The sequence below is a fragment of the Stigmatopora nigra genome, chromosome 19, assembly GCF_051989575.1.
Source record: "Stigmatopora nigra isolate UIUO_SnigA chromosome 19, RoL_Snig_1.1, whole genome shotgun sequence".
Classification (NCBI taxonomy): domain Eukaryota; kingdom Metazoa; phylum Chordata; class Actinopteri; order Syngnathiformes; family Syngnathidae; genus Stigmatopora; species Stigmatopora nigra.
The window spans coordinates 6,610,163-6,636,711 of NC_135526.1; the positions used below are offsets into that span (position 1 = coordinate 6,610,163).

General features: G+C 39.6%; 1 protein-coding gene across 1 annotated transcript; it reads right to left on the minus strand.

Moving 5' to 3' along the window:
* Positions 1 to 503: 503 nt before the first annotated feature.
* Positions 504 to 26,315, minus strand: cxadr (CXADR Ig-like cell adhesion molecule). The gene is made up of 7 exons (XM_077740973.1): positions 26,066 to 26,315; positions 12,077 to 12,246; positions 8,828 to 9,032; positions 5,247 to 5,402; positions 5,035 to 5,157; positions 4,605 to 4,743; positions 504 to 2,866 (listed from the first exon to the last, which is right to left on the minus strand). The coding sequence occupies exons 1-7, from the start codon at positions 26,223 to 26,225 to the stop codon at positions 2,587 to 2,589; spliced, it is 1,233 nt and encodes a 410-aa protein (XP_077597099.1). The 5' UTR covers positions 26,226 to 26,315; the 3' UTR covers positions 504 to 2,586.
* Between the last annotated feature and the right edge of the window lie 234 nt (positions 26,316 to 26,549).

Below are 26,549 nucleotides of genomic sequence, written 5' to 3' on the forward strand. Positions count from 1 at the left end.
TATCCCCATATAAGCATATGTGTATGACATATTACTTGAACATTTCCTCCTTTATCAAATTCAACAATTATATATTTATATACCTTGAGCCATCGCCTTTCACATGAAGGTCATTTATGCGAGGTGTTGTGGGTCCCTTTAACACAACAGTAATTGAAAAAGAAGTCAATACACAAACAACCAGCCACACTTCCATTGCAGCAGGTGACTGAGAAAGAATCGATAGTTAGTTAGACACATTTAGTCGTTTGGCAAACACAAACCATAGTGTATTCATGCAGATGCTGAGTGGTGATTAAGCATTAAAAGAAGCCTGCCCCTCCATTGATTAATTCATCATTAAGTGCCTTACCTAGCGTGTGGAAGCCGAATTTGCAGAGCGATTGGAATTAATCATGTGGAAGAAGCAGCAGGAGGCGGGCATACTGGAGCGCTCGCATCTTGAGAAATTAAGCAGACAGATGTTAACAATCTATGAGCAAATATTAAACAAAGGCTATTCCTTTTTGTTTTTTGGTCCGGATGACTTTATTCAAAAAATACAGCACAAAAATACACACAAAATGGATAATTGGATTTCATACAGAGTGCAAAACTCAAAAAAAGAGATCATACAATATTAGTACACTTTAAAAAAAAAAAAAAGAAACTAGTTGATATTAATATTAGTTGTCATGAAAGTTCAGAGTCTCTAGAAGGACAGTAACAAGACTACCCACCTAGACCTCATTATTTTGTCTCCAGGTGAAATTGGAATTCTACATAAGGGCCTCATTCACACTGCAACAGTCTGACACCAGACATCACTCATACAATTGGGATTAGACATTGACAAAAAGAAAAAAAAGCAGCCGAAACGTTCTTCTTAGCTCCAAATAATAATAGAAATAAAAAGTGGAAACTCAAAAAAAACGATTAACCTGTATAAGACAGTTGATCAGAACTTGTATGCACCGAGTGGACATTAGAAATGCTACACCTGGTCGGACTGAGACAACAGCGGTGGTGCTACAACTGGGACAACAAGGCACAACAGAAGCCAGCAGTTATGGCTGTGCTAAAGTGGAAGCTTATAAAAAAAAAAAAAAAAAAGGAACCGAATAAGGCTTTGGAGCACAACGTAAACAATTCGCCCGCTCCGACTTTCTTAAAAGAACAGCTACTTTCCCAATCTGGCATTAATACATATTGCATATGGAGCTTGACAAAGTAGCGCCCCGAGTGGATGTGAAGGGACGTAATCTTATCATGTGCCTTCCAAGGGTGTGCAAACACAAAAAAAAAAAAAATCCATTCACGGTAGAGAAAGCATGATGGCTTTCATATTGAGCGTGGAAAGAAGGTTAATCAAGTTGGTGCCTCTTTGGAGTGCAACTGCACATATAAGGAGGATTACATGTGCTTTGCCACACAGGAGGGGGGTGGGCCGGGTGTCCTCTATTGCAACAGATGATAAATGAACACTGTTTCTTTAATACGCCCAGGGCGCGCCACTTTGGCCAAAAGGTGTTAAGGTCTTTTGGCCGTCCACCAGATTCCGAGCTAATTGCTCAGTGAACCTCGCCGTCCAGCTGCCCCCTCTTCCAAGGGGTCAATTTGTATAGTCGAATGGGGTGGGTAAGGGGGGGGATTTGATTGTTTTTTAAGCTTTTCCCAGACGAGGTAATCCGGCCAATCGCAAAGTGAACGCCCATTTGCCGAGGGCCAATTGTGTTGCTTCTCGTCCCAGATGGGAAATTTCAAATGGTTGGAATAGAAATGGAATATTTGTAGTTTCCCCTAATCTGATTTTGTCTTGGGTTGAATGGAAAAGTTAGTGGAGGACTAGTGAAGAAAACAAAACAAAACAAAAAACATCCTTCATACTATTCAGTAGGCAATAAAAAGAAAGAGAACGCACTATACATTTGACAAACGCAGACACAATGCACATTGACGATATAATTGAAGCCCAAATTATTCATACAGGCTTTTTGAGCATTTTTCTAAATGTTGTTTCTTTGTGTCAAAAGCCCCAAAAATTGCAGTATGGTGGAGAAATTTGACTTTTCCATTGGATGAAATGACCTCATCTTAAAATTTAACTGTACCATGTCTAGGAATTGCCAGACAATTTTCCCAATTCCAAATGATTAACATACCACAAAGAGACCATTCCATCCTCACACATATTGCATTCATACGTCTATACCTGTTCAGAAAAGAAGTATCATTAAATCAAGGGCCCAATACTTCCTTTAACAAAAAAAAAATAGAAAAAAATCAACAATAATATACAATAAATTTCTATAATGACCACTCTGCTACAGTTCATGTTTGAGCAAGAAAGTCCAGGAAGTAAAATGTTTCTAAATTGTGACTGATTTAAGAAAAAAACAAAAACGCTCTGTGCTCTGATGGGAACCTCTGGTGTATAATTCAATTCTCTTCTTGGCACCACAGCAGTTAGATCTTCATGGAAAGTGGGGGGGAGAAGTTCTCATTTGTATGGAAGAACCGAGTTAGGTGAGCAGTGTCATTTCGACCCGCTCCCGTCATCTCTTCCCTCCCCTTTGTTGAGCAGTCCCTTTGCGGGAGGAGGCGACATTAAACGATGGATCCGTCCCTGTTCTGGGCAGGGATCATGACAGGGATGCCCCCCATTCGACTTAGATTAGGCCCCGCCATCCTGGGAGCGGTGGGCGGGGGTAAAGGGGTGTGGCTGGGAGGCCTGTCTTCTTCCGACGAAGGGATCTTGTCGTATTGGGGCTTTAGGGCGTATTCGTGTAAGTTGGAGGGCGACATGGAGCCCAGTGAGGAACGCTGGCTGCCCACGGTGAAGCTTCGCGCCGTGGAAACGCGACTCTTGGGAGGCGGTACGTCCTCTCTGTGGAAAGCACAGTTAATACCACGTTTACCAAAAAGCAAAATAAAAATATTCACATCCTTAGGCCTTTCTAGAAAGGTTAGGACGTCCCTGAATTGGATAATTCTCTTAAATGTTCATTTCCAACAAAGACAATCACGTAAATCGAGTCAAAAGCTCATTCGAGGCAAAAGCTCATCAGTCCTCAATAAAAATGAATTTGACACTGCGGCAATTAGTTTGGCTCCGCTTTCATAATAAGGACAACAGTGAACACCCAAGAAGATGGGTCATTTGAAGAGCAACACGCTTGGATTGATTAAAGAGCAGGGGAAGGAATCATTGATTAAATATTCAGCTGATGAGTAGGTTTGGATGGGCGATGTCTACATTGCCGCAGTCGCCCAAAGGTGGAGTTTGATCGAGCAAAAACGGCCATGCCCTCTCCTCCCTCTGCAGCCACATTAACAGCTAATAAGCGGCATTAATCCAGTTAAATGCTCCAACAAACAGAGCCCGAGGGGCCGGAGCTTGTGTTGTCCATTGCATCATGGGGTGGTGGTGGTGTTTCAGCAAAATGTGCATTCTAGACAGGACCAGTACTCTAATCCTCTTTGTCCTACACCATGAGTAGTGTCACATTGTGGTCTTACAGATTGGGGCGGTTTTGGAGTGATAGTAAGCCCGCTGGTTGCAAAGAGCCCCCGGGCCGGATGGAGAATGGGGGGGTTGGGAGGGAGGGGGCTTTGCAGACATGACACAGGATCCACAGAGCAAACAAAGCTTTCAAACTGATTACCACAGCTGTTTATTTGAGGAGTGGTTAAAAAAAAGAGAGAAGAAAAGCGCTGATGGAGAAAAACAACATTTTCATGTTGAGTGGAAGCGGGAATGTGGGTTTGAGTGCACTTTGATGAGTGTTTCGGTGTGGAGAAGAATCATTAGGAGATGGTAAAAACGGCAATCCAACCTGAGAAATATGCGAGTACTTCCGATGGAGAGAAATGACTATTACTACTCTGGTGACAAATGGGGCTTGTCATCTTGCTTTGCAATTTATGTCATTTTAAACGTGGTGTTTTATTACATGTGACTTTATTTGGTTATTTACTCGCCATTTGTCGTTTTCATGGTTGCTTTTACAGCGGAAATGTTTGCATTTTTAATGTTATCACATATTGATGGCATTTAATTTTGTTTAATCACTGAATAACTGAGATTTATATTTTGTGCAGGTAATATGTATTTATCTTTTTGGGGTTTATTTTATTCCTACGTTAGCAGTTTTAAAGAACATAAAGATAGCTTTTTTAACTGGTAGATTTAAAGTGTATGTAAAAAAAAATACTACAGAGTAGTTACACAAATATTCATTGAAAAGCGATGTTAATTTTCATCACTTAGCAAATGGGGTTTTCCATTTTATATTAAGATTAAACTAATGGATGTTTAAAATACGTTTTAGTGTGCAAATTTCTTGCTTGTGTGCATTTAGTTTTACAGTTTATCTGACCTGGGGTAAAATAATCCGTTTGAAAAACATTAATAGTCTACTATATTTGTGACACTGTTCAGAATCTGCCAAAATACTCCATTTGCATCTATGTATAGATATGGTCTTCATAGGTGACAGATCAATCTCAATTTTTCCCCTCGATAGTGCATCTTAAAAAAAGCCCATTTCCATTATCTTCCATAAAGTATACATCCCTCTTAACTTATCAAAGAACCAAATCCCCTTAGATGTGAGTGAGCATACCTTATCTCATTGCAAATTTCCTTCTCATACTTCTTCCTGTGGCGAGCACGGCAACAGCAGAAGAGGATGATAGCAATAATGATGAGGATGAGGAGTACTGCAATTATAGCTCCTGCAATGATGCCAGCAGTGTTTGGAGCTGAGCACAAAGGAGAGGAAAAAGTTAGAGGATTTATGATTAAAGAAATATTCTTGGTGTTGCATGGTTATTATGAATCAAGCTAATCACAGGATATTTTCTTATTGGTAGTATATAATCCAAAAAATAACAATTACAGGTTTCAAGTTTAAATCATACAGTAAAAGTGACATTACTGGTTTTTTTTTTTTACAACAACAACAAAAATTACATGCAGCCACAAAACAAGACGTAGGAAGTCAACACACACGAGACAACAAATAAAATCCATGATCTGGATACTGTACTTACGAGGTGTGATATTGAGATGGAGTATGCATTCTTCAGTCCCGACCCGGTTAGACGCGCTGCAGCGGTAAGTACCAGATGCGCTGGCAGATGCGTTCCTCACATTAATGGTACCTGCCACTGGGTCTGGAGTAAGGACAAATGATCGACCATTAAACACAAGAAGCTAAACGGTTCAAATGCAGTTTCGGTTGGCGGAATGGTGTTAGCATTACCCATCACAGAAGAAGCAGGGAGTACATTTCCATTACTGGTCTTCTCCCAGCTGTACTGCATTGGTTTGGTGCCCTCCTGAGATGTACACCTTAGAACAATGTCTTTGCCCTGTTGAGTGAGTCCTTCGGCGTAGCACCTTGGCTTGGATGGCTTGACTGTGGCAAAAAGGGAGAGTTGTAAACAGCAATGAAAGAAACTTGAATGTTGGCTAACTTGTGTGTGCCTGAAATTCTTAAGTTGATTGGTTCCCTCAGTCAAAGCAGCACTCGTCAGCATAATGAGAGTAGTAATCAGAGTAATTGATACAGCTGCTGTCATTACAGGAGATGTCACTCAGGATAATGGAGATGAAGAAAGGACGGGGAAAAAAAACACAAGTGCCCCAACACTTGAGTTTGGGATGAAGAAACAGCTTTTCCATCTTGAAGCAGAATTTGTACAAAGACCCCTGGGTCAGTTGGCGTGTTGGCAGGAGATGAGATGGGGGATTCAAAAACAAACACTGCTTCCAAATTAAAAGCAGACCAACTCCAGACAGACTGTCAGCCAGGCATTGGGGGGCGGGTACGCAAAGTGAGAAACGACCCAGGATTCAAGACTGTGCCATATTCTGACATCACAGTGTGGTAATGAGTTCAACGAGAGCATGAAATGGGTCTCTCCAGATGAAAACCAGGTGTCAAATGGGAGGGAGGAGCCTGGCTGCTAGGATTAACTGTAGATTGACAGTGCCTGAGTGCTCATAGTAATATTCTAAACACACATTGGATCAGGACAGAGAGAAATAAATAAGCTAGCACTGATGGACAGATGGTAGTGATGGAGGCCAAGGCTGAGCTATGAATATCAGACTGCTCTTCCTGCTGTTGCAATGAACCTCCACACACATGTTGCGGACGAATGGCAAATGTCACAGAGCGATGACATTCAGAACGCATCTTTTAAAAGGGTGAGAGTGGATGTGTCAAAGGGTTGTAACGCACAGCGTATCACATTAGGAATGCAATCCAGAAAGGATTTATTTGTTTGAAAGATGAGGTTAGAAGGTGGGGTGGGGGGCTGCAGGGCAACGGAGGGATAAAGACTACAGCCATAGAGCTAATCTGGCTCTGTGAAAATGAATAAAGTGCTGGGATTTACGAGTTGCTCAACACAACTTCAAAAGGGCAATTGTGGAATTGGTAATGATATAGTTGGAACAAAGCCAGTTGAATCAGTCACCCTTGGCTTTTGACTTGTGTGGGCATTCCAAAACATGAACTGCTTGCAGCGATTGGCTTTTGTTTTTGTCTTCCAAATTTTAATCTATTTTTCAGCAAGTGTATTGAAAATATATTTCTAAGAATTCACCAAAGCACCAAAGAACCCTCAAATCTCTGAGAAATAATGTGGCAAGCTCGGCACAGAAGCATTTGGCCAGTTTCGACCAATCGTCTTTCCGCCTCACCAGCACCATTAAATTGGATGGGGAATGTCGGTAGACGGTCATTTTCATCTCTCTTCAAAGATGTTCAATTGGATTAGAATTTGGCTGAGCCACTCAAGGACATTCACCAAGTTGTCCTGAAGCCATTCCCATTGATATCTCGCCTGTATGCCTCCAGCTACAAGATGAATTGTCGCCATAGCTGGTGTCAAAAGGACTATGAAACATGTTTCCATCCTTTATGTCCCCCCTACATTGCTACATTTATCATTTAAATCCATTCTGAATAGTACCCCAGTTCCTGCCGTTGAAAAACATCTCTAGCTGCCTCATGCTGAGGAGTATTTTCCTTCACTGTCAGGATGGCCAATAGATAAACGGTACATGCTTCCTTTCAACAAGAGATCTGGTGTACACCCAAAATAGGTTTGTTTTTGGTTCATGAGATGAGAATTTTGTGGACTATGGTCTGAATCTTCCAGGTACCATTGGGTAAAATGTAATTGGGCTAAACAAGTTGCTGACATTCCATTTTTAGCTGCAGGTGGGTACTCCCTTCCTCTTAACGTCAATGTCCTGCTTGAAGCTGAGGACAACGCAATGGATGCTACCTCCTGTAACGTAATATAACACGTGACACGATGTGCTCGCTTCTTGTCAGCGTGCATGTATTCCTAAACATAGCGGTGTATGTGGCAGGACAAAGCAACACCTGGTTGGCTGTATATATTAACATCGACATGTTTGTGTTCCTGGCAGCTTCCACACTGTGACAAGATCGAGCTAACTGTAAAATGCAGAAAAGGCAACAAGGTGTCCTCTTCTTCTCCTTGTCATTGCGTCTTTGCTAAGAACATTCTAGGCCCTGGGGTCAATTGCTAGAGACCTGTCAGAGATGTAGCCTACGGCTATTTCGAGCTGGCGCACTGTCACACGCGCTATTGCTTCGAGATGTCAGCATATTAACCGAGATCAGAGCTGGGTCACATAGTTTGTTAGTGGATGGGGTTTTCTGCCACAGCTTCTTGATAGATCCAATAGCATAAGAACATGCAGGTGGTGGGAACCAGTAGAAATGCTTTTCCTTTAATACAAACACTTAATGACTACTGGTGTGCGACCAAGTACAGTACCAAGTTGAGGGAACGCGATATCGTTTCCCCCTGAGGGTGGGATTAAAAAGTAGCATGGTACGAAGGAGAAAGAGTTTCATTAGTCTGAGAATAGCAGAGACTAAAGCACTGAAGCGGTTTCTCTGCCTGACCAAATAGTGCCTTATTGCCTTTAGGAGAAACATTTCAAGGCTAAGTTCCTCTATCAAATACCATCTGCTTGAAGTTGAAATGAAATTATTATTTTTCCTCCCCAAACATCTTTTTTAATTACATTTCATTCCTAGTTTGAAAAACTAACATACGGGAAAGTAGTTTAACAGCTTGAGGGATGAATACAAACAGTCCCTGAGAAGACAAATTGTCAAAAGGTTTTCAATCGTTCTGAAGTGAGCAATATCTTGAAAAAGTCTAGTTGTGGGGGAAGTGAAGTCACATTTGGGTGGCAAAAGGAACAGCCATTTTTGGAAGATTCCTATTAAAAACCCCCAGATAACAGAGATACGATAGTGGCACAATGCAGGGCTTATCTCACATGAGTGGTCCATGTAGATTGTTGTTTCCCATACACAAAAAGCACAGTCACTTTTGACATTGGCTCAAAGAACCAACAGCTTCACAAAATGACCTCAAAATCTGCGACTGTTCAGTCAGTAATTGAAATGTGTTAAGAAAAATAAAACATGTTCACGTGTGACGGTGAGCATTGTACTAGTCTCTAATTTCGTTTAAAAAATGCGTTATTCAGACAAATGTTTAAAAATGACCTCAATATGGAGGTAAAAGATGATCACTTTTGACAATCAGGGTGGGTGAACACTGGATTGTAACACGAAGGGGTCAATGGACTACAGCCTCTGGGAAGGGTATGTTCTCAATTTTAGTAGGGATTAAATCAAAACAGCCAAGCGAGGCAAAGAGCGTGTGATTCAAAACATTTCTACTGCATACAGAGCAGGGTCTCTGCCCGGTGAGGAAAACCAATGTTCAAGGTATACCTAGTTTGGACAGATTTTTTTTTGTGTGCTTTTGTTTCACTTACCCATTACAATCAGCAGCATTTTTCGGCTACGAATGCCAGGAGCCTTTTTCACTTTACACTGGTAGGTGCCAGAGTCTGACGATTTGAGGCCTGTCAGGTTGATGGAGGCGTCGCCATTTTTGGGGTCGGCCAAGTTAAAATGAACTCTACCCTTCATGGGGGGATAGTAGTCATCGTAGGCCCGATCACCTGAGTACAGGATCACCTGGTCACAAGAAGGCATTAAGAAGTTAATTAATATAAACACAATTATTAGGGTTTTGGAAAAAAAACCTGAAGAATTTCCAAGCTATTTAGTATACTGTGGAACATAGTCAGTAAAAGTACACAATAAAAGCATAACTATGAACTGGTTATTCTTTCAAAAGGAATGATAAGATGACAAGGAAACAGCAATTTACTGCCTTGGCTATGGGATGGGAGAGATAATACAAATAGATTCAGGAAAGGCTGGATGGAGCAGTACTTAAATTGAATTAAAATAAAGGTCGTTCCAAAGGATATTACACATCCAAGCCTTCAAATTATTGATATTCCACATACAAAATACTAAAAGATACATGATTCTGGCTGAATGTTATGTAGTTTATTGCCCATAATTGATTAATAGGTAATAAAAAAAACTATTATGATAAGTCTCGATATTTGCAATAGTAGAATGACCCATAAAGTTGAATCTGAGTGAGAAAGTTACATGTACAGCAAATAGTTTTGCAGTCTTCCACATAACATCGATGAACAGACCCAATATTTACACAGTGAAATAAGCTGTTGAGCTGCATTTTATATACTATATTGTATCCATATTGAAAGTCAAAGGTGAACTACCAATACCATCCGCAACGGAATCAACAGTATATATCCATGCAAGTATAACTACTATATTTTTGTCCATGTATTGTTGAAAAACATTTGGTCTGTGAATTGGGAACGTTATCTAGAAGAGTAAAAGCTTTTTTATCTCACAATGTCCGTCAGTCTGGCCTACTGGGACCAAGGTGGAACAAACAAAGGGGCCAGTGTGGAGGCAAATCAGCACCTGCTGTGTCAACAAAGGACAGACGACCATAATGACGTCCACTCCGCCATCCAGCTACATAAACACATCCACACTCGAGGTCTTAAGAGTAGCATGAAAATGCTGAAAAATGAAAGCCAGGTGGAGGCAAAAGGAAAACCTGTGGCTTGGAACATTTTTTTCTCACAAGTCCATCGGGAGATGAAACAACAGGGCTTTCTCTGCCACGATGAGCACAAGACATTCATAGCGATACCCCAGGGTGGAAAAGGGAAAAAACTAACATGACACAAGATATAAAACCATTGTTATTGGTTGAGGCAGAACCCCCAAAGGAAGTATATAAGACAGAATAAATGGCACACCGGTGTGCTTTCCTAACATAGTTGGAACAAGGAAAATAGGGTTTACCGTGTATGGAATGGAGTAATGGTTGGTGACTGGCAAGGAATGGCATTCATCTTGTATGTATTGGCCTAAACAGGTTATTCTATTAAAATTCCGCTATGTTTTGAAGGGGGAGGGAAATGAAAGCTTTCACTTTCACAGAGAAACAGAACAAGGGTAGTAACAACAGTAATACATGAGACGAAACCACAAAGGAAAGGAAATTAGGTGAGCTCAGCCAGAAAAGAATTTGAACTCAAGTATTTACTGTTGGACAGAAAGGAGAATTATTTCTTTCAAATTGTACTACTTTATAACCTTGAAACTGTTAAAGTCCTACAAAGACAGTTGAGAAATAAAAATAAAAAGAACAAGACAAGCTGATGGCGCATTGCAGCACTTATTCTCACTTTGCTTAAATAAGCAACCACCTGGCCAGGTCGAGGCATTCTCTGTGGACATCCCAGGCTGCAGATGTTAAAACAAAGGTGTACTTTTTATTAGGCGTACACACATATGGGGTCCTTTTTCATGGGATGGTGTTGCTTAGTGAGGAAAAAGTCAAGCGGTCCATATAATAGAAAATGAATGGCTTATAAGAAAATCTTTTTTTCTGAATGAACTGCCTCAGTTATGACAAGAAACATCTTTTTTTTTTAAATAATAATTGTCCAGGTTCCCAGTCATGGCCAAGCATCTTTCCATTTAGCCTGCAGGTTGGCAAGAAGAGCTGGAATGCACACGGCTGCTACTGAAGGCATCCTTGGCATCTCTTGTTCAGGCCCAACAAAGCGACTTACGTTAGCTACGCTTCACTAGCTGCCAAAAGACCTTGATGATATGTGGGTTATGTCAGATAGAGGGGATGGGGGGCAATGCTGAAAACACTTGGGACAGAAGACCTCAAATATATGCTTCAGTGGAAGGAAACAAACATTTTTTTTGTACCTCTTTGAATTCCTGGTCAACCTGCCATGTTTTAACACCTTTGAGGACAACAAGGCATGCAAATCATGCTACTGGCTATAGTTTTAAATTCTGTACATGCTATTATCTGGTAAACTAAGGAACTGGGAAACACTTGCTGTGTAAAAACAAACAAGTAAATGGTGTTCTCATTGGTAAAACTACATCTAACAAGGTTTAGAATATTGCGAACAGAATCTAGGAGCTTCTTTGCAGGGGTGTGTTTGTTGCAAAGATTCAAAGCTGTGCATAATATGGCTTACTACTTGATTAGACTCAGTTCTAATCGTTTTTGTACAAAGACGTCAACAGTGAGCATTATAATAGAGGAACGGTAAAGTCCAAATTGCCCCAGATTTAACGAGTTGACCTTTTGTACAGGGCTCACCGTCAGATCACACCAATATGAGGTACAGTAACAAAAGTGTTTCCATGGCTACACCAGCCTGGAGGGCATATGGCGATTGATTGGAGGCCTGAAGTTGTGTAGTTTTCCTTTTACATGGCAGAGAGCCATTCGGAAAAGGGAAAGGAAAGACACTGGCTTTAATAAAAAGACTCTCCATCACCCCTACTGTGAGTGTGTTTGTGTGTCTTGGGTGTGTGAAAAAGAAAAGGGCACAATAACACACTTGAAAATAAAATGTGACTCAAATGATATAGTTGCATACATACTGCATGTATTAAAAACCTTCATAAAATACACACCTAGAGTTTGGCTTTGTATCAAAATCACCTGTGTTTGATGTGTAGTCACGGCACATTAATGCCAAAACACACACTGGCCAAATATCTAAACTGGAGCAATGTTTTTACTTAGTGAGGCGGTCACTTATCGAATAATACTGTCGCTACACTATGGGTAATTTTGTACATACCACTTTGTCTTCCTTTTGGTTGTCAGAAGACAGGAGGCTCCATTCAATATCCAGCGGTCCAGAGTCATCGGGTCCTAAACTGAATTTACAATCCAGCCTTACACTTTGACCACTGGCTTTTTCAATGGATGTCGGCTCTGTGGAAATTATCTCCAGTCCGACTGAAGAACCTGTATGGACACACAAAGAGAAGACGAGTGGTAACAATTGCATGGGGCGCACGTAACACCATCAAAGTGGCCATACAGTTGTAGGGATGCACCAATCACATATTTTGGCACCCAAGTCCAAATCCCCTGATTTTGAGAATTTGCCAAAACCAAGGAAATGTATCAACTATATCCAAATGTCTTTTTTCACCCAATTTGAACTTTGACAACAACATCTTTATGAATCAGTTACTCAGCACCAATATAAGGTTTCTTACATTTTTTTTAATCAACATATTTTTATTACATATCAACTTGTGCAGTAAATAAAGTTGGTCACCCAAAGTAAGAATTGACCATTTGGTAGTGAATTCTTGATTTGTTTTTTTAAATGGACATTTTCTCCTATGCAGACAATCAAGCACATTTTTGCGATGACGTGATCGCATCAGGGTCATACCTAGTTTATTTTTTGCAATCCTTATTTTTTGGAGTTCACCAATGAAATGTGTGGCGACTTGCATGACACGAAAAGAAAACCAGTAAGCTGTCAAATGTTTTGGCTCTAAAGAACGTCGCACTCATAAAATAACTATGGCTACATCTCGTTGTAGCAGTGAAGTAGCTTCTAAAATATGCATGGTGTGAAACACCGTGAAAAACACAGTAATAGAGTCGAGCATAGCTTAACTGAGTGAAGGGTAATAAGCAATGCATGTTGTAGCCCTTCTCAAACTCAACAGACTTACGCATTTATTCTTAGAACGAATAGGCATCATTTCCAGAGGACATCAACTGGGCTAATAGGCTCCATTCAATAAGAAATTTAAATCCCAGTAAGGAAGACCGCATAGATAATGGAGTTGTCACATGCTGTCTCGACATATTAAAATCTATCTGACAGGCATCCACCTTTGAGTCAGCGGGTGGGGGGCTTACAAAAAAAAAAAATGAAACCACAACCATGTGTCATTGGTAAAAGTGTAACAAACAATATGTCCAAAGAAAACCAACACACTAACATTTTCAAGTACCATTTGCATCTAGTTGAGCTTTACATAGAGACAAGGAGATAACTGTGTTGCCAGGGTAATTAAAGTAATTGCAAGAGGAGTCAAACCAGGCAACTATGAGTTCTTCATTAACAACCACATTTGCATATTTCATCTGGAAGGTTTTCAATAATTAGAAGATAATATTGCCATACAACAAAGAGATTTACAAACAAAAGCAGATCCAGCAATAAACATTGTTTTATACTTGAAACTAGAAATGTCCCTGAACTGGTCATGTGATTGAAAATCAGGTCTGTTAAGGTAAAAAAAATATATTTTTAATTATACCAGTGAAACAAACTTTGAAGAACAAAAGTCAAGAAAATTCCCAATTAAAAAAAGCCTTACCCATGGGACATATTTTCGATTTATTTATTTGTTTTTAAACAATAGTAATTTGTCCGCAACCTTATTCTGTGCTGCCGACCTGATTTGAAAATGAATAAATAAAAAACTTACAAACCTTCTTCCTATGAGCAATTGAGCCACTACACCTGTATTATTAATGTGACAGACGAGGGAGGGGGGTGCCTCAGCATGGCATCAGCGCTGGTGGTTATTTTCACACACATTTATGTACATGCACATTGCTCACAAGGTCAAGGTGACTGTCAGCATATCAAAAATGCAAATGTAATCATGAATGGAAATCTCTCGCTGGAGAAGAGTTCTCTTTGTCTAAGTATTTGTAATACTCAAGACTATTGCATAATCTAAGTCCGAGATCCTTACCAAGCAGTTACAGGTTGAGCTCTGTCTCATTTTTACAACCCTATCCAAAACTGGGCCAAGTTTGCACAACGGAATTCAAATATGTCACAGTCACAAGCACTGTTTTAAAGGCTTAAACCCATCGAGTATTTGCAAAAACATACTTTTCATGTCGTAGCCGTTGGTGCTCCAGCTGGTCGTTTGAACGTTTTGACAGACGGCTTTTGCGGGTACGAGCCGTTGCCATCGGCCATAGACGAGGAAAGCAATATGGAGAAAACTGTCACTCTCCAAATGGATAAACGGCTTTAAAAGGCAACGCAATGAAAGCTTAGGCATTTTTCAAAGGAGTCTGTAGGAGAAAATTGCATCTATTGAAAAACTGGTTGTTTCGCTGACAGTCTAATGCACCTGTAAATCAATCACTGAGCATGCAGGGTTTGTCTTAAATACGGTCTTTTGTTCCATTATTCGATCTCAGCTTTGTACATGGAAATGGTGCTTGGCTACCGACTCTCTAGTGACAGCAGTGCCAGGACAGAAAAACACAGATTCCAACCTTTGAGTCCAAAAATCTGTTCAATCCAGCTCGTGGAATCCACACAAATACACTTAATTGAAATTGCCTGATTTTACCAATCGCAACTGCAATTAAAAAAATGACAGTGTCAAAGTCAAATAGTATAACCTTATAATTTTATCACTTAAAATGTAACATATTATGTTGAGTTGTTTCAGGGTTAGGGTTAACTACATTATCATCCAGCAAATAAAAGATGTTACCAATATAAAAAGTGTGGGTGATTATTATTGGTGATAGCCAATAAGCCAGTCTTATTGTTGGCTGCGATGGGCTTCAGCACCCCCACAAGCCTTGAGAGGCTCAGCATCTAAAAGAAGGAATAAACTATTAAGCAGGATTTATGGAATGTTAATGAAAAAGTCAGTCACACTCAAATATGTTCACTCAACCTACAACAAAAACAAACATTCCACCATTTTTAACATTAATTCAAAGACATAAAACCTTTGATTGTATACTTTCATAGAAAAAAAATCTCTAAAAACTGTGCTCAACCCTTACATATTCTGTGTAAAGTATGGCCTAAAAAGTCTCTGTCGTTTTTGGACAGCAACTAAGAAACAGTCAACTGACCTTTGTCCTTCCAAAGTACTACACCAGTCAAATGGGAGGTATTTATCTAGTATAAATACAGTTGTAAATTAGTCAAGCACACAAGTATAAAGTACAAGAGAATACCACCACCTTATAGTATTTGCATCTAATTAACAAGTACATTTCCATAACTACCAACAAGCATGTCTTCATGAATGTCACATTTCCTCCCATTCTACAACGTCGTAAATACCAGCAGGATCAGAAAAAGAGCGGAAATGAGCACAAGGAATTCAGGGTGTCAGCACAGCCCATTCAAAATTCCCACTCGTACTCACCGATTTAAATTCGCCAATTCTGCCAGCGCTGTCATTCTCGCTACTTGTAAAAGAGCCAACTACAGCCCCCCCTCCCCCCCTCCCCCAGACCTCTAATTCTCTGCGGTGTTACCGATTGTAACTCTGTTCACCCCTCCACCTTTGTCGGCATACAATGGGGAGTGAATCCCGTCTCCTGGCAACCAATCCCTCGGAGAAGGGGTGTGTTGCTGCGGCGATTGAGAGACGGACATAAGAAGGGAGGAGAAAGGTGAGCTTGATTGACAAGAGAAGAGGGAAAAGAAGGGCTAGAAAAGACTCATTTCTTGAGTAGGAAACGACAGAATAAACACGAATACATTAGTGATTTATTATTGTAATAATGCAGTCTAGGGGCAGTGGAAGGAGAAAATGAAATAGCCGAGACACACTCACCATCACAAACAGTTAAGCAAGTCTCCTGTGACTGTGCCACAGAGAACATCAATTATCTTGCTCCCACCACAAGATAACTTCATAACTTGTTTGCCGCTTAGAAGGAAGCCTCTGAATACACTCCCAAGTGCACCCAGTGGAATTTAAAGCGATGTGTGCGCCCTGGGTGCTTTGCTAGTGACGTTTATTTAGTGTTTTACGGGGCTGAGAATGTCGAATGGTTGCAATTGTGCTTTAATGCAGCTCGAACGCTCCGCTGCCATCAATTCCCCGTGAGTGTGACCTAAAGGCTGTTTTGACATAATTGGACATTAAATGATGACGCGGTGACAAACGGCACTTTGTATTTACATTTGAGAGCTTTTCAAAGGGGGGCTTTGAGAGTTATTTTGATGTCATTGTACAGATTTTGCTGTCCTGTTGGCAGGTATAAAAGCAATTATAAAAGCCCCAAACTTTCTTTATGCAACAATTCATGACTTTCCTGTAGCTTTGGTTGTGATAAACTATCCTTAAGAAGGTGATGACTTAATTATAATTCATGAATTTAGATGAGTTGTAGCCATACCATCCAGTTAGAAAAAAAACTAATGGTGTTTAACAATTGAGGCAACAAAGGGACTACAGACAAAGGGGATAGAAGCAGAATAGGAGGAGAGGGTTGGGAATTCCCAGGGGTATTTGTGATTTAATGGTCACTTAATGAAAAAGTCTGCAAGTCTTAATTGCACTTTCATAGTCAGTGGATTTGCAATTTGGAATTTAAATATTGCTATTTTACAAGCAGGTTTTCTAACCTGTTGAAAACCAGACATTGGTAAACAAGTAAAGCAAGACCACATCCCCACATTCTTTCCCAACAACCCCCATCCCATTGTAGACTATTTAAATACGGTGTCAAGAGGTTAGATAAGAATGCGTCACCATACCCACTGAATCCAAGACTTCAAAATGCCTCGAGCCCTGTTTTGGATTGAACTTTTGATTCTCTAACAGTGTTGGAAAATTGGTCATTATATTCACTTGTTAATAATCTGACTGTAATTTTGCTTGGGCGAAGCGTAAGAACATTTCTGCACATTTCAAGCAAATGAGGTCCATTGTGTGAGACACAGGCATAATTGATAGGTGAAGGTTGAGCGGGGCATATTTTCAGCACATTAAGTGGACGTGCCAAGAACTGGAAAGACAGAGCTATTTTTATCTTCCAATCTAATCTTATTTTATTGATATTCTTTGACTTGGTTAAATCTTGCAGACTTGTTCACAACACACTGTGGTGGTAATATTTGTACGCAGCCTTTTTAAAGGAGATGTGTATATCAAGCTAGAAAAATAAAAGCCGTCCCGAGGCCTTTTGACCGACGTTGTCCACGTATGAAGGTGCAACGCCTTACAGCAGCCTTGCAGAAATGCTTCAGTGGAGCTGGCCATTGTAAGAATTTACTATACCAAATGTGAAGTGAACTGTGATATTAAAACCAATGTAACGCGCCATGACTTTTAGCATAGCGTGAGAAATAGGGCCATCATAATGATGTCAGGACATTTTCATTTCACAAAATCACATTCCAGGGTTGAGCAGACGCCATAGACCCAAAAAATACCTGCAAGGCAAAAAAGGTAGTTTTCAGGGGCAAGATTATATTATGTAGAGATGTGCCAGATCCGATCATGAGGTCACATCATTTTCAGAAGGATCAAAATCGGTTCAAATATATCACATTATCATTGTTTTTAAGTATTAACTTAATGGCTTTCATTGAAAGTGATAGAAATCCAATTCAATTTCACTGGGGGATTGGCAAAGTATACAATGTATACAATATTTACACTAAACAAAGAGCATAAAAGTCAAGAAAATAAACAACCACTGGGATATCCCTAATTTGATCTCTATGCTTGTGCCAGAAATTCCATAAAATCTTATCAGAATCCCGAAAGGGACTCAAATGAAGAACTGTCATAGATGGCCATAAGAATAGGTTGTCATCTCCACCAAAGGCACTATTATTGACAAAATGATGGTTGGTTGCGCTGTAAAAGGTGATAGACATGACACCATGGCGCAAAAAAACAACACAGATAACATCCTGAGGAGGGAGAAAAAAGTGCCAATATAGTCTTGGAGGAAATTAAACCACAACAAAGGCAAGAGCCACAGCTTTACAAAATTGGGGGATGGGAAAACAGTACATGAAGATCACTCTCCAGTCAGAGATGCTGAAGTACAAAATCATGTCCTCCAGATTTTGCAGGGGAGAACACAATTCCCAGAGAGCAATTAGAGAGCATGTGAAAGTAGTTTGCATGACTTGAGACGTGCAAACCAGACACATACAGCACATATCCATATGTAGGTCTCATGAATGAAAGCAGAGATGAGGCTGACAAAATATGATTATATCAAATATAAAACAAATACAATTACTCAAAGACTCGGGGAAAACGCACTACATCAGATACCATCTTTCAAATGGTAATAAAATCCAATACAAAAGTTATAATATTAATTATAAACACTTAGAAAATGACATAAAAAGGCAATATAAAGGGTAACTAAGAAAGCCAAAAAGCTCAATGGGGAGCAGTCATGGAGTTTAGAATAGCCATCCCTCCTGACACAGGCTTTTTCTCTAGTAAAGTGGTGCTGCCTCCAAAATCCCCCCATCCCCCAAAACAAATACAGTGGGGGCCTGATACAGAGTGGGCCCCTACTAGTGCCCCCGGCCTATTCTTTGTCAGTGCCCCAGGGCGCAATGCCAAGCGTGATCAGAAGGCAGAAACACTGATCAAACACTCAAACTTAAATGTAGCACAGCAAACTACTTTATCCAGACTTGCCATGGACTCAAAGTTGCTTTGGGAAGTCACAAAGTTGATAATGAGATGCAAGTTTTAGTCAAGCACTTGCATAGAGGTGAAAATAATCTTTGCCAATGAGAAATGAGATCTAGGAGTCAGTGGAAATAAATTTAAAAAAAAAAAACTCAAAGGATACTAAAAGATTATTTCCCGTTATTGCCAGTTAGATGGATTGTAAAGTTAAACAAGCATTCAAGATAAAAATGCTGAAAAACAGACATTCTTCATGTACTGTTTATTCTGCTGATACACAAATAACTGAGAGCTATAGTCAAGTATGACTCAGTGAAAACATCCTTAGATCATCTACCAGCATGAATGTAACAGTAACTGGGATATTTATTCAAAGAGCTAAAAAAAAAATGCTGACGCAAACTTGACATTATCATGTAGCACCATAAATTAAACCAAAAAAAAAAAAACAATCCTGAAAACTAGAAGCAGGAGAGAGACCATGGCATTGCCAATATAGACAAACAGAATCTCCCTTTTCGTAAGCTTTAAACTATTTGCAGAGGTACACATCTGATAAAATCTCATTTCCTAGTTTCTCTCTCATTTATCTCCACCAAAGGCTATCAATGTTTTTGTTTCAGTGGGAGGTTCTAACCTTTAAAACACAGAATACCTCACAGCTGCAACTATTTTGCCACAAAAATGGGACATTAAACTGTCCGGGTGTATAAGTCCAAGTGTTTTTTATTTCTTATGTCACAGCATGCATACCAGGAATTACGGGATGCATTCAATGACTCCTTCTTACTCATGCTGTGATTTACAAGTTCCAGTCTAAAATTAGTTCCTCCGCCGCTGGGATATTGATGCTACTCTTCCAGACACTAGGTAAAAAATTAAAAAAAAAACTCAAGCTCTGCATTCCCTCTGAAAATCAAGCCACTTCCAAAAAGTTCACTGTTAACTCCCTCTGAGAATACAAGGAGAGATGCGGAGTACTTTGTAATATAAACTAAAACATCCATTCCTTTTCAAATTCATGGCATCCCTTGCTAAACGCTCTAATTCTGCCAAAAGCATTCCCACCAGGCAGAGTGAGGACTTGCTGAGAACATTTCAACACAGACTGTTCCTTCCTGTCCTTTGTAAAAAAAAAAAAAAATGGAGACACTATAGCCAGGACATCAAGATAAGAATGTTATGAAGAGATAAGCCAGATCAATCCCTTCTTGTCTTTTTTATTTGATCGAAACAGAGATAGCGAGGAGACCAGATGTTCCAAAGCTGGAGTCTAGTCTTCTCTCGGAGGTTCTTGAAAGCCAAAGTCGTAAACATACCTGGCTGACGAACCCTTCAGGATGCCACAGGCGAAGACTGTCAGTTATTGTTACGGGTTGGGTTTATTCATGCCTCCAGCTCGCACACTCAGAACAGACACGTGGCACAAAAACGAGTAGTCCACAAACAACGTTAAGTGACAAGATACAATGGGGAATGTTAAAAATAACCCCAGTGAACTAGTTAAGATATCCCCAACAAATTGGCAATCCAGTTAGCCGCGACAGACTACGAAGACATGCATTCTCGCACGCTTCTCGGGGACGTGTGAGATAATTAGTTTCAGGAAAATATGGATGCAGAAGAGAAATCTGAAAGTTGAGCTCAATGCAGTAAGCCCATTAAATTGTACATCCCAGATCCAAAACAAATTTCAACACTTGCCATTTCATCTACATGAGCCCCAAAAGTCATAAAGCTTGGTGTATCCCCATGAATTTTAGATATACTTCCATTAATAAACTTAACATCTGGTGTCAGTCACTACCTCAACGGTATTGCTACACATTGCTTGCTTATTTAAATGGCAGCACTCTAGTGCCAATGTAAATTGTGACTGTCAGAATCTAGAATGTCAAAAACGTGTTTTGGCAAAGTAATGTGGCCTACATTACTAAATTAAGTGTTGCGTTTTAGTTCCCTCCGTGGTTTAGGCACGGGGCCATTAGTATTTCCAACTCAAGCAGATGTCTCTGTCATGAAAACGACGGTATTGAGCCACTGACAGCATGGGGTATAATGGATCCCAAGGCACGAGAAGAAGGAACGAGTATTTTAATGTATGTTAACGATGACAGTGGAGGTGGCCCGCCGCTAAATGGACACCTGCTTGCAAACCCATTGGCGCAAATCGAATTCATACAACCACTTTGTTTGCATTACTGGCCTGCCTCCAGACGGCTACCCACTTAAAGAGTCTTTTGTTTCAGTTCCAAGAATCTGTCGTTCCAAAAGCAGAGAAACGTTAGTGCATACGATGCCAAATTCATACTTGTTGTTCTCTATTTTTTTTTTTTTTTTTGCCATCCGTCTGGGAAGGGAACTCCTTTCGGTTTACCGATTGTGAAAACATTTAACAGAGCAAGTATTACCATTACCGTTTTCCATACTATTTTCAATAGCTTAGCTTTTACTAAACCTGTATTTTTCTAATAAACTGTTGACATTTTTCAGACTAAATTGTAATGATGAGCTAAGCTGACCAATTATAAAGACCTGTATCATTTAAAAACTTGGACGTAAAAGGTTTGAATGGCCAGACTTATATTTTAATTGCTCCGGAAAAGCAAATGCTGATTGATTTCCTCCTTCGGCTGCCAAACAACATCAATACATAACTGCCATATTTCACATGGTCTTTCAAAATATTCAGTTTTGTGTGTGTGTGTGTGCATGTTTTTTTAAATTTATTTATTAAACACAAATCTTTCTGCTAGGATGCACATGAAGTAGGTGTTTTCTTTCCCTTTAACAAAAAATGACTTGCAACAAATTAAAGGAGACTCAACCGCCAAAATGTTCCTTTTTTCCCCCCTCCATAATCCTAGTTGACAATGTGTCATGTATTTTTAATGAGCAAGGTGAGGTAAAACTGCTTCCATCAACAGCTGTTTACCACCAGCACCATTTTACAACCCTGCTTTCAGACCCTTAATATATTTCAAGATTAGACTAACAATTCAGTCTAGTGTTTCTTCGAAGGTAGCTCTTGGGTTGACTGCTTGGGGAGACAATGCAATTATCTCCCTTCAACTCGACTCTGAGAAGGAATGCCTGGACATGAGCTGATAATGTGAGACAAACGCAACACAATACGTCAGCCTTGTCTGCAAAATAATTTGTCCAATGAGACTTGGAAGCAACAACAAAAGATACGCTGTCATAATAAATACTCACGTCTACTCAGGAGCAGGATAGTGCTGTTTTCCACTTTTTTTACAAATAGATTATGACAGCTAAACAGTCTGGATGGATATGATGTTAAATACTCCTAGATTTTTTTTTCAGGTTTTAGAATACTAAATGCTTGCTGTATTTTTCAGACGATAAGTCAGCCAAAGAATACACCATGAAGAGGATGTATAAATAAGTCACACTGGAGTATAAGTCATATTTTTGGGATGGCCATTTTTTGTCTATTTTATCAGAAACCAAGAAAAAAACATATGTTAAAGTAACAATAGTAAATGGAGAATATGTAGCTTCTGTTAACATAACAGTTTTTCAGATAACTATAGAGTAAAAAAATATAAGTCACACAAAAACTGAAATTTATAGTCCGGAAAATACGTTGCATATTTTACAATATCCTTACACCATTATTTAGTTGTTGTTAGCCTTCAACTCATTTACTGCCATTATCAGTTATAGGCATCAAATCAATTTCACTGGATCGACTAGCATTGAATAATCAAGTTTCACTGGCATTAATGGCAATAGACGTCCAAACCAATTTGACTGGAGGAATGGCAGTGATGAGGAATAAATATTCAGTCCTGTTTTGGCATGCATATTATATAACGAAAAAAATCTTCAGCAAAATCTTTCTAACCATCATCATAACTACGTAGATGTTATTTGTCCCTGAGCTCATTATTATTTCCCATTAAGAGCAAAGGCTACTGAGGGGGTTGGAAGGGCTGGACATAATATGGCTATGTGATGAATGTGCTTTACGGGTATTCATTACCCGTATTCATCACCCTTGCAGAACCGTGGCAAGATAACCGATGGACTCACGAGGGCTGGCAGATTCAGCATGCAATGACCTTGTGTAAACGGATGTTACAAGGATACATGGAGGGAAACTCTTGCTTTTAATCCATAAAATGCCTAAATATTAGAAAGGAACTTGGCTACATGCAATACACTTTATCAATGACGTCTCCACTTTTGCATACATTTAGGTTGTAGACCAGGGGTGTCAAATTCATTTTAGACACGGTTCATATTCTAATCACTTTTTGCCCTTCCTAGTCAAAAAGGATTGGATGTCTCGTTCCTTGAAAGAATTAAAAGATGAGCATCCAAAGTTTAAGTGAATTGGATAGCTATTGTGGTCAATGAGTTCATTTTAGGGTACTTTATGTAAATTTGGGATCATTTCCTATTGTTTTGAGAGAATTTCTAGGCTGCTTCTTGTTGGGTTTGGGGCATTTTTAAAGTTCCTTGGTAACTCATTGCTGGAAAAACGGTGGATAGTAAATCAAGCCAAGTGCAGTAGTGCATGCACTTGATCACGCAACTCAAAAAAATCTGTTTTTATGGCGCCAGTGTCAAAAAATAATAAATACGGATTGTATGACCTGGCGGTCCGCTTCTGGTCCACAAACCTTACATTTGACACCACTGGTTAAACAAGTTGGCTTGGGGCCCGTGAGTCAAGTATGCTAAAATATTAAGGCCCCGGGACTGTGTATATATTCATGGTGATTTTCCCCATTCTCCTATTTTGGAGGACAAATTATTGCTCTTGAGTGTAATCTAATTCCACGTGTTAGTGCTTCATTTTCAAGGACAGGGCAAGAGCGAACCAACGCCTGCTTATGTGCAACCTGTTTTAGGAGGGAGGTAATAGAAATGGACGGCAGGCTCTTGACCGTTGAATGTGACCTCAGCTCAGCGGGGCCAATGACAATGGCTAACGCCATCCTCTTCGGGGTTTCTACCAATCTTTCTCATCTCCCCTATGAACCTCCACAGGCTCTTAAAAATGTTGCCAAAGATATGCATTCTCCCATTAAATCAAATCCTGTTCACACATGCTACATTAAGCTAATCATACCCCCACAACATTCAGTATTAAATATAACGGGATTGTTTGTCTCCTGCTGTAAATAGAGCCCACAGAGAACATTTGTATGTAAAAGGGGGAGGGGAGCGTTTGAAAAAAATATCCCTCCCAAAAAATGTGTACATACACACAAAGCGTATTCACGGGAGCTGCATTTGTGTGTGTGTGTGTGTGTGTGTGTGTTTTCAAAAGGTAACTAAGCAACCAGCACTTGTCCACAGACTTCACTTATACTCTTATCAGGTAACTGCACTCTGTGCTCGCTGTTTCCTCAGGTTTCTGTTTTTCCAAGGTCACCGACCGACATTGTTTTATTATTGACCAACAGAGTCAGTGGTAGACTTGGTGGGGGACGACATATACCAAAATGCCAACTAAAAGTGAAAATATGAGAGAGGAAAAAGGTTTGATTGTTAGCGTTTGCTCCTGTCACAGCAACCTAGTAAATGGGAAATGGGTTGGTAAATAAGAATCCAAATGGCAATCACGTTTCAGCCTTTGTAAATTGTTTCCATTTAAAATGGGCAAAAAAATAAAGATTATTTATGCATTTTTTCTTTTTTTAATGTAAAACCCCAAAATAAAAATGGCAATATTCTTTTTTTAATTCAATTTTTCAAATTCAATGAAATTACACAGAAAGTGAATTTTGGTGTACCGTTGCATGGATAAAATGGCACAAAAAAAAAAACGTATCTGCTTAATAGAGCCTTAAACTAAAGAAAAGAGAAATATTTACATTATTAGTGTCTCAGGAAAAAAAAATCAACCAACTATCCAAATACTTTGCTAATATTTTCCTAATCCTATAGTTTTTGATTAATCGTGGCAGCCCTAGTTGTCACCCTGATAACAAAAAAGATGTCTGACATCCCTGTAATCGAAGTTTCACATGTGAACTCAATCTATATTGAAATATTCGAGTACATTCTCCAAAATCTGCAAGAAAAACTTTATCAATAGCCTTGAAATTTACCACATGATACATCCATCAAGTGAAGACAAAATCTAATTTCAATAATTTCCTTTTTTTTGGTCAGCTTTATACAGTGAGTGAATGTCATCAACCCACACAATTGCTGCCCCCCCAAAAAAGTAGAAGCCAAATACCCATCCTTGTTATTTCCCCATTAAAGTGCAGTTCCCAGATATTATTTACTCCTGAAGACAAAACTGTCAAAAGAATGTGACCAGTTGGCCGGACACTGTTCTTGTCTGCTGAAGTGGAACATTGCCCAAATGATGAAGCCACGCTGCCATTAGGATGGTAATGAGCCCAAACAGCACACACACACACACATACACACAGACACAATGTGTGCTATGAGACAAAAGAAGTGTAAAAGAAAAAAAAAGTCATGCTCTAAATCTAAACAATGTATTACATTCAATGTCCCACAGTTTGAACAAAGCATTATTTATTTCAGGATGGCTGCAACCCATAAGGAAATAAATGTCAGTCACTACTATGTGGCTTCTCCTTTTAAAATCCAAACACTTTTCAACAAATGTTAACAGCCAACAGTAAAATAAAAATACTATACCACTTAAGTGATAGTTTGCAAATGGGAGAAGTTTGTTTGGTGAGTTTCAAAGGAAATTCCAAAACATTAAACACACCCATTGACTTTCTATAAACAAAACATGAGGTTTCGATAGATCAGTACTAATAATATTTATATAATAATAAAACAAGAAGAGGGTAGGTAGGAAGTTATCATTTATGGGGCTACTTGTGATTTTGCTGACTTCACATTATTAAATGAAGGTCACTAGGGCTGATTAATATTAAGTAGCCTGCATAATTAAATATTATTAAATATTATATTTAATGGGATTGCTTCACATAAAAGCTGACCATCGGCAGGTTAAAATACACTCCAGCCATTGTGTTTAATCGACAAGAGAACACATCAATAATCGTTTGGTTTCACATAACGTAGTATTTGATTTTTTGCCAAAGTTGTGTGGTGACAATTGCATTATATAACGTAGTCTCGACGTTTGTTGGTCGCTAAGATTCGAAAACTGTTCTTGGATCTTAGTTCACCTCAGTTGAGCAATCCTTTAAAATCATATTGTCGATCAAATATATACTTTTTCTGAGGATCAGGAGAATTCGATGAAGTTATGAGCACTTTGAACGCATTGAAACCAAGCCAAGCGGCGAAACTGGCAACCCGGTCGGACAAAAAATAGCGTCGGAATCAAACTATAGAGCGCCTCGTGTGTAAAAAAAAAAAAAAAAACTTACCTGCCAAAAGGCTGATCAGCAAACAGCACAATCTGACGTTTGGTAGGTCCATCGCGGTTGCCTTCGACTCCCCGTGGAAGTCCTTTGGGCGAAACTTGGGCAAACTTGTGGTGTTTGTAGAGAGGAAGGCGGTAGTAGGGCTGAGCTCTCGGCCAAGCATCCAGACTTGGCCGCTCCTCCTCCTCGTTTCACTCTGCAGGTGCACAGGCAACCGCAGGCTGTCACGTGGCCGGCGCTCCACTTCATCGAAATACAGTGTTGCCCTCTGGCGGAGAAATATATTATTGCCATGATCAGACAGACAGAGAAAAATCCCAACATTTTTAAGATCTTGGATTAAATTTCATGGCATTGCATTTGCAAACCAGTAAAGTATTCAAAATCATTATGTTCACATTGTTTACAATATTATCCTGAGGATTATTTGGCAAAAAGGAATACATGTTACACCATCTATCATCAATAGATTTGAAGCAATGCAATG

Bases quoted from the DNA above. Each gene is read 5' to 3' on its own strand.
- cxadr (XM_077740973.1), bottom strand. From the start codon at position 26,225: ATGCTTGGCCGAGAGCTCAGCCCTACTACCGCCTTCCTCTCTACAAAC. The intron at 12,247-26,065 runs GTAAGTTTTTTT...GTGTCCATACAG, and splicing joins GCTGATCAGCCTTTTGGCAG to GTTCTTCAGTCGGACTGGAG. The intron at 5,403-8,827 runs GTAAGTGAAACA...TTTTTGCCACAG, and splicing joins AATGCTGCTGATTGTAATGG to TCAAGCCATCCAAGCCAAGG.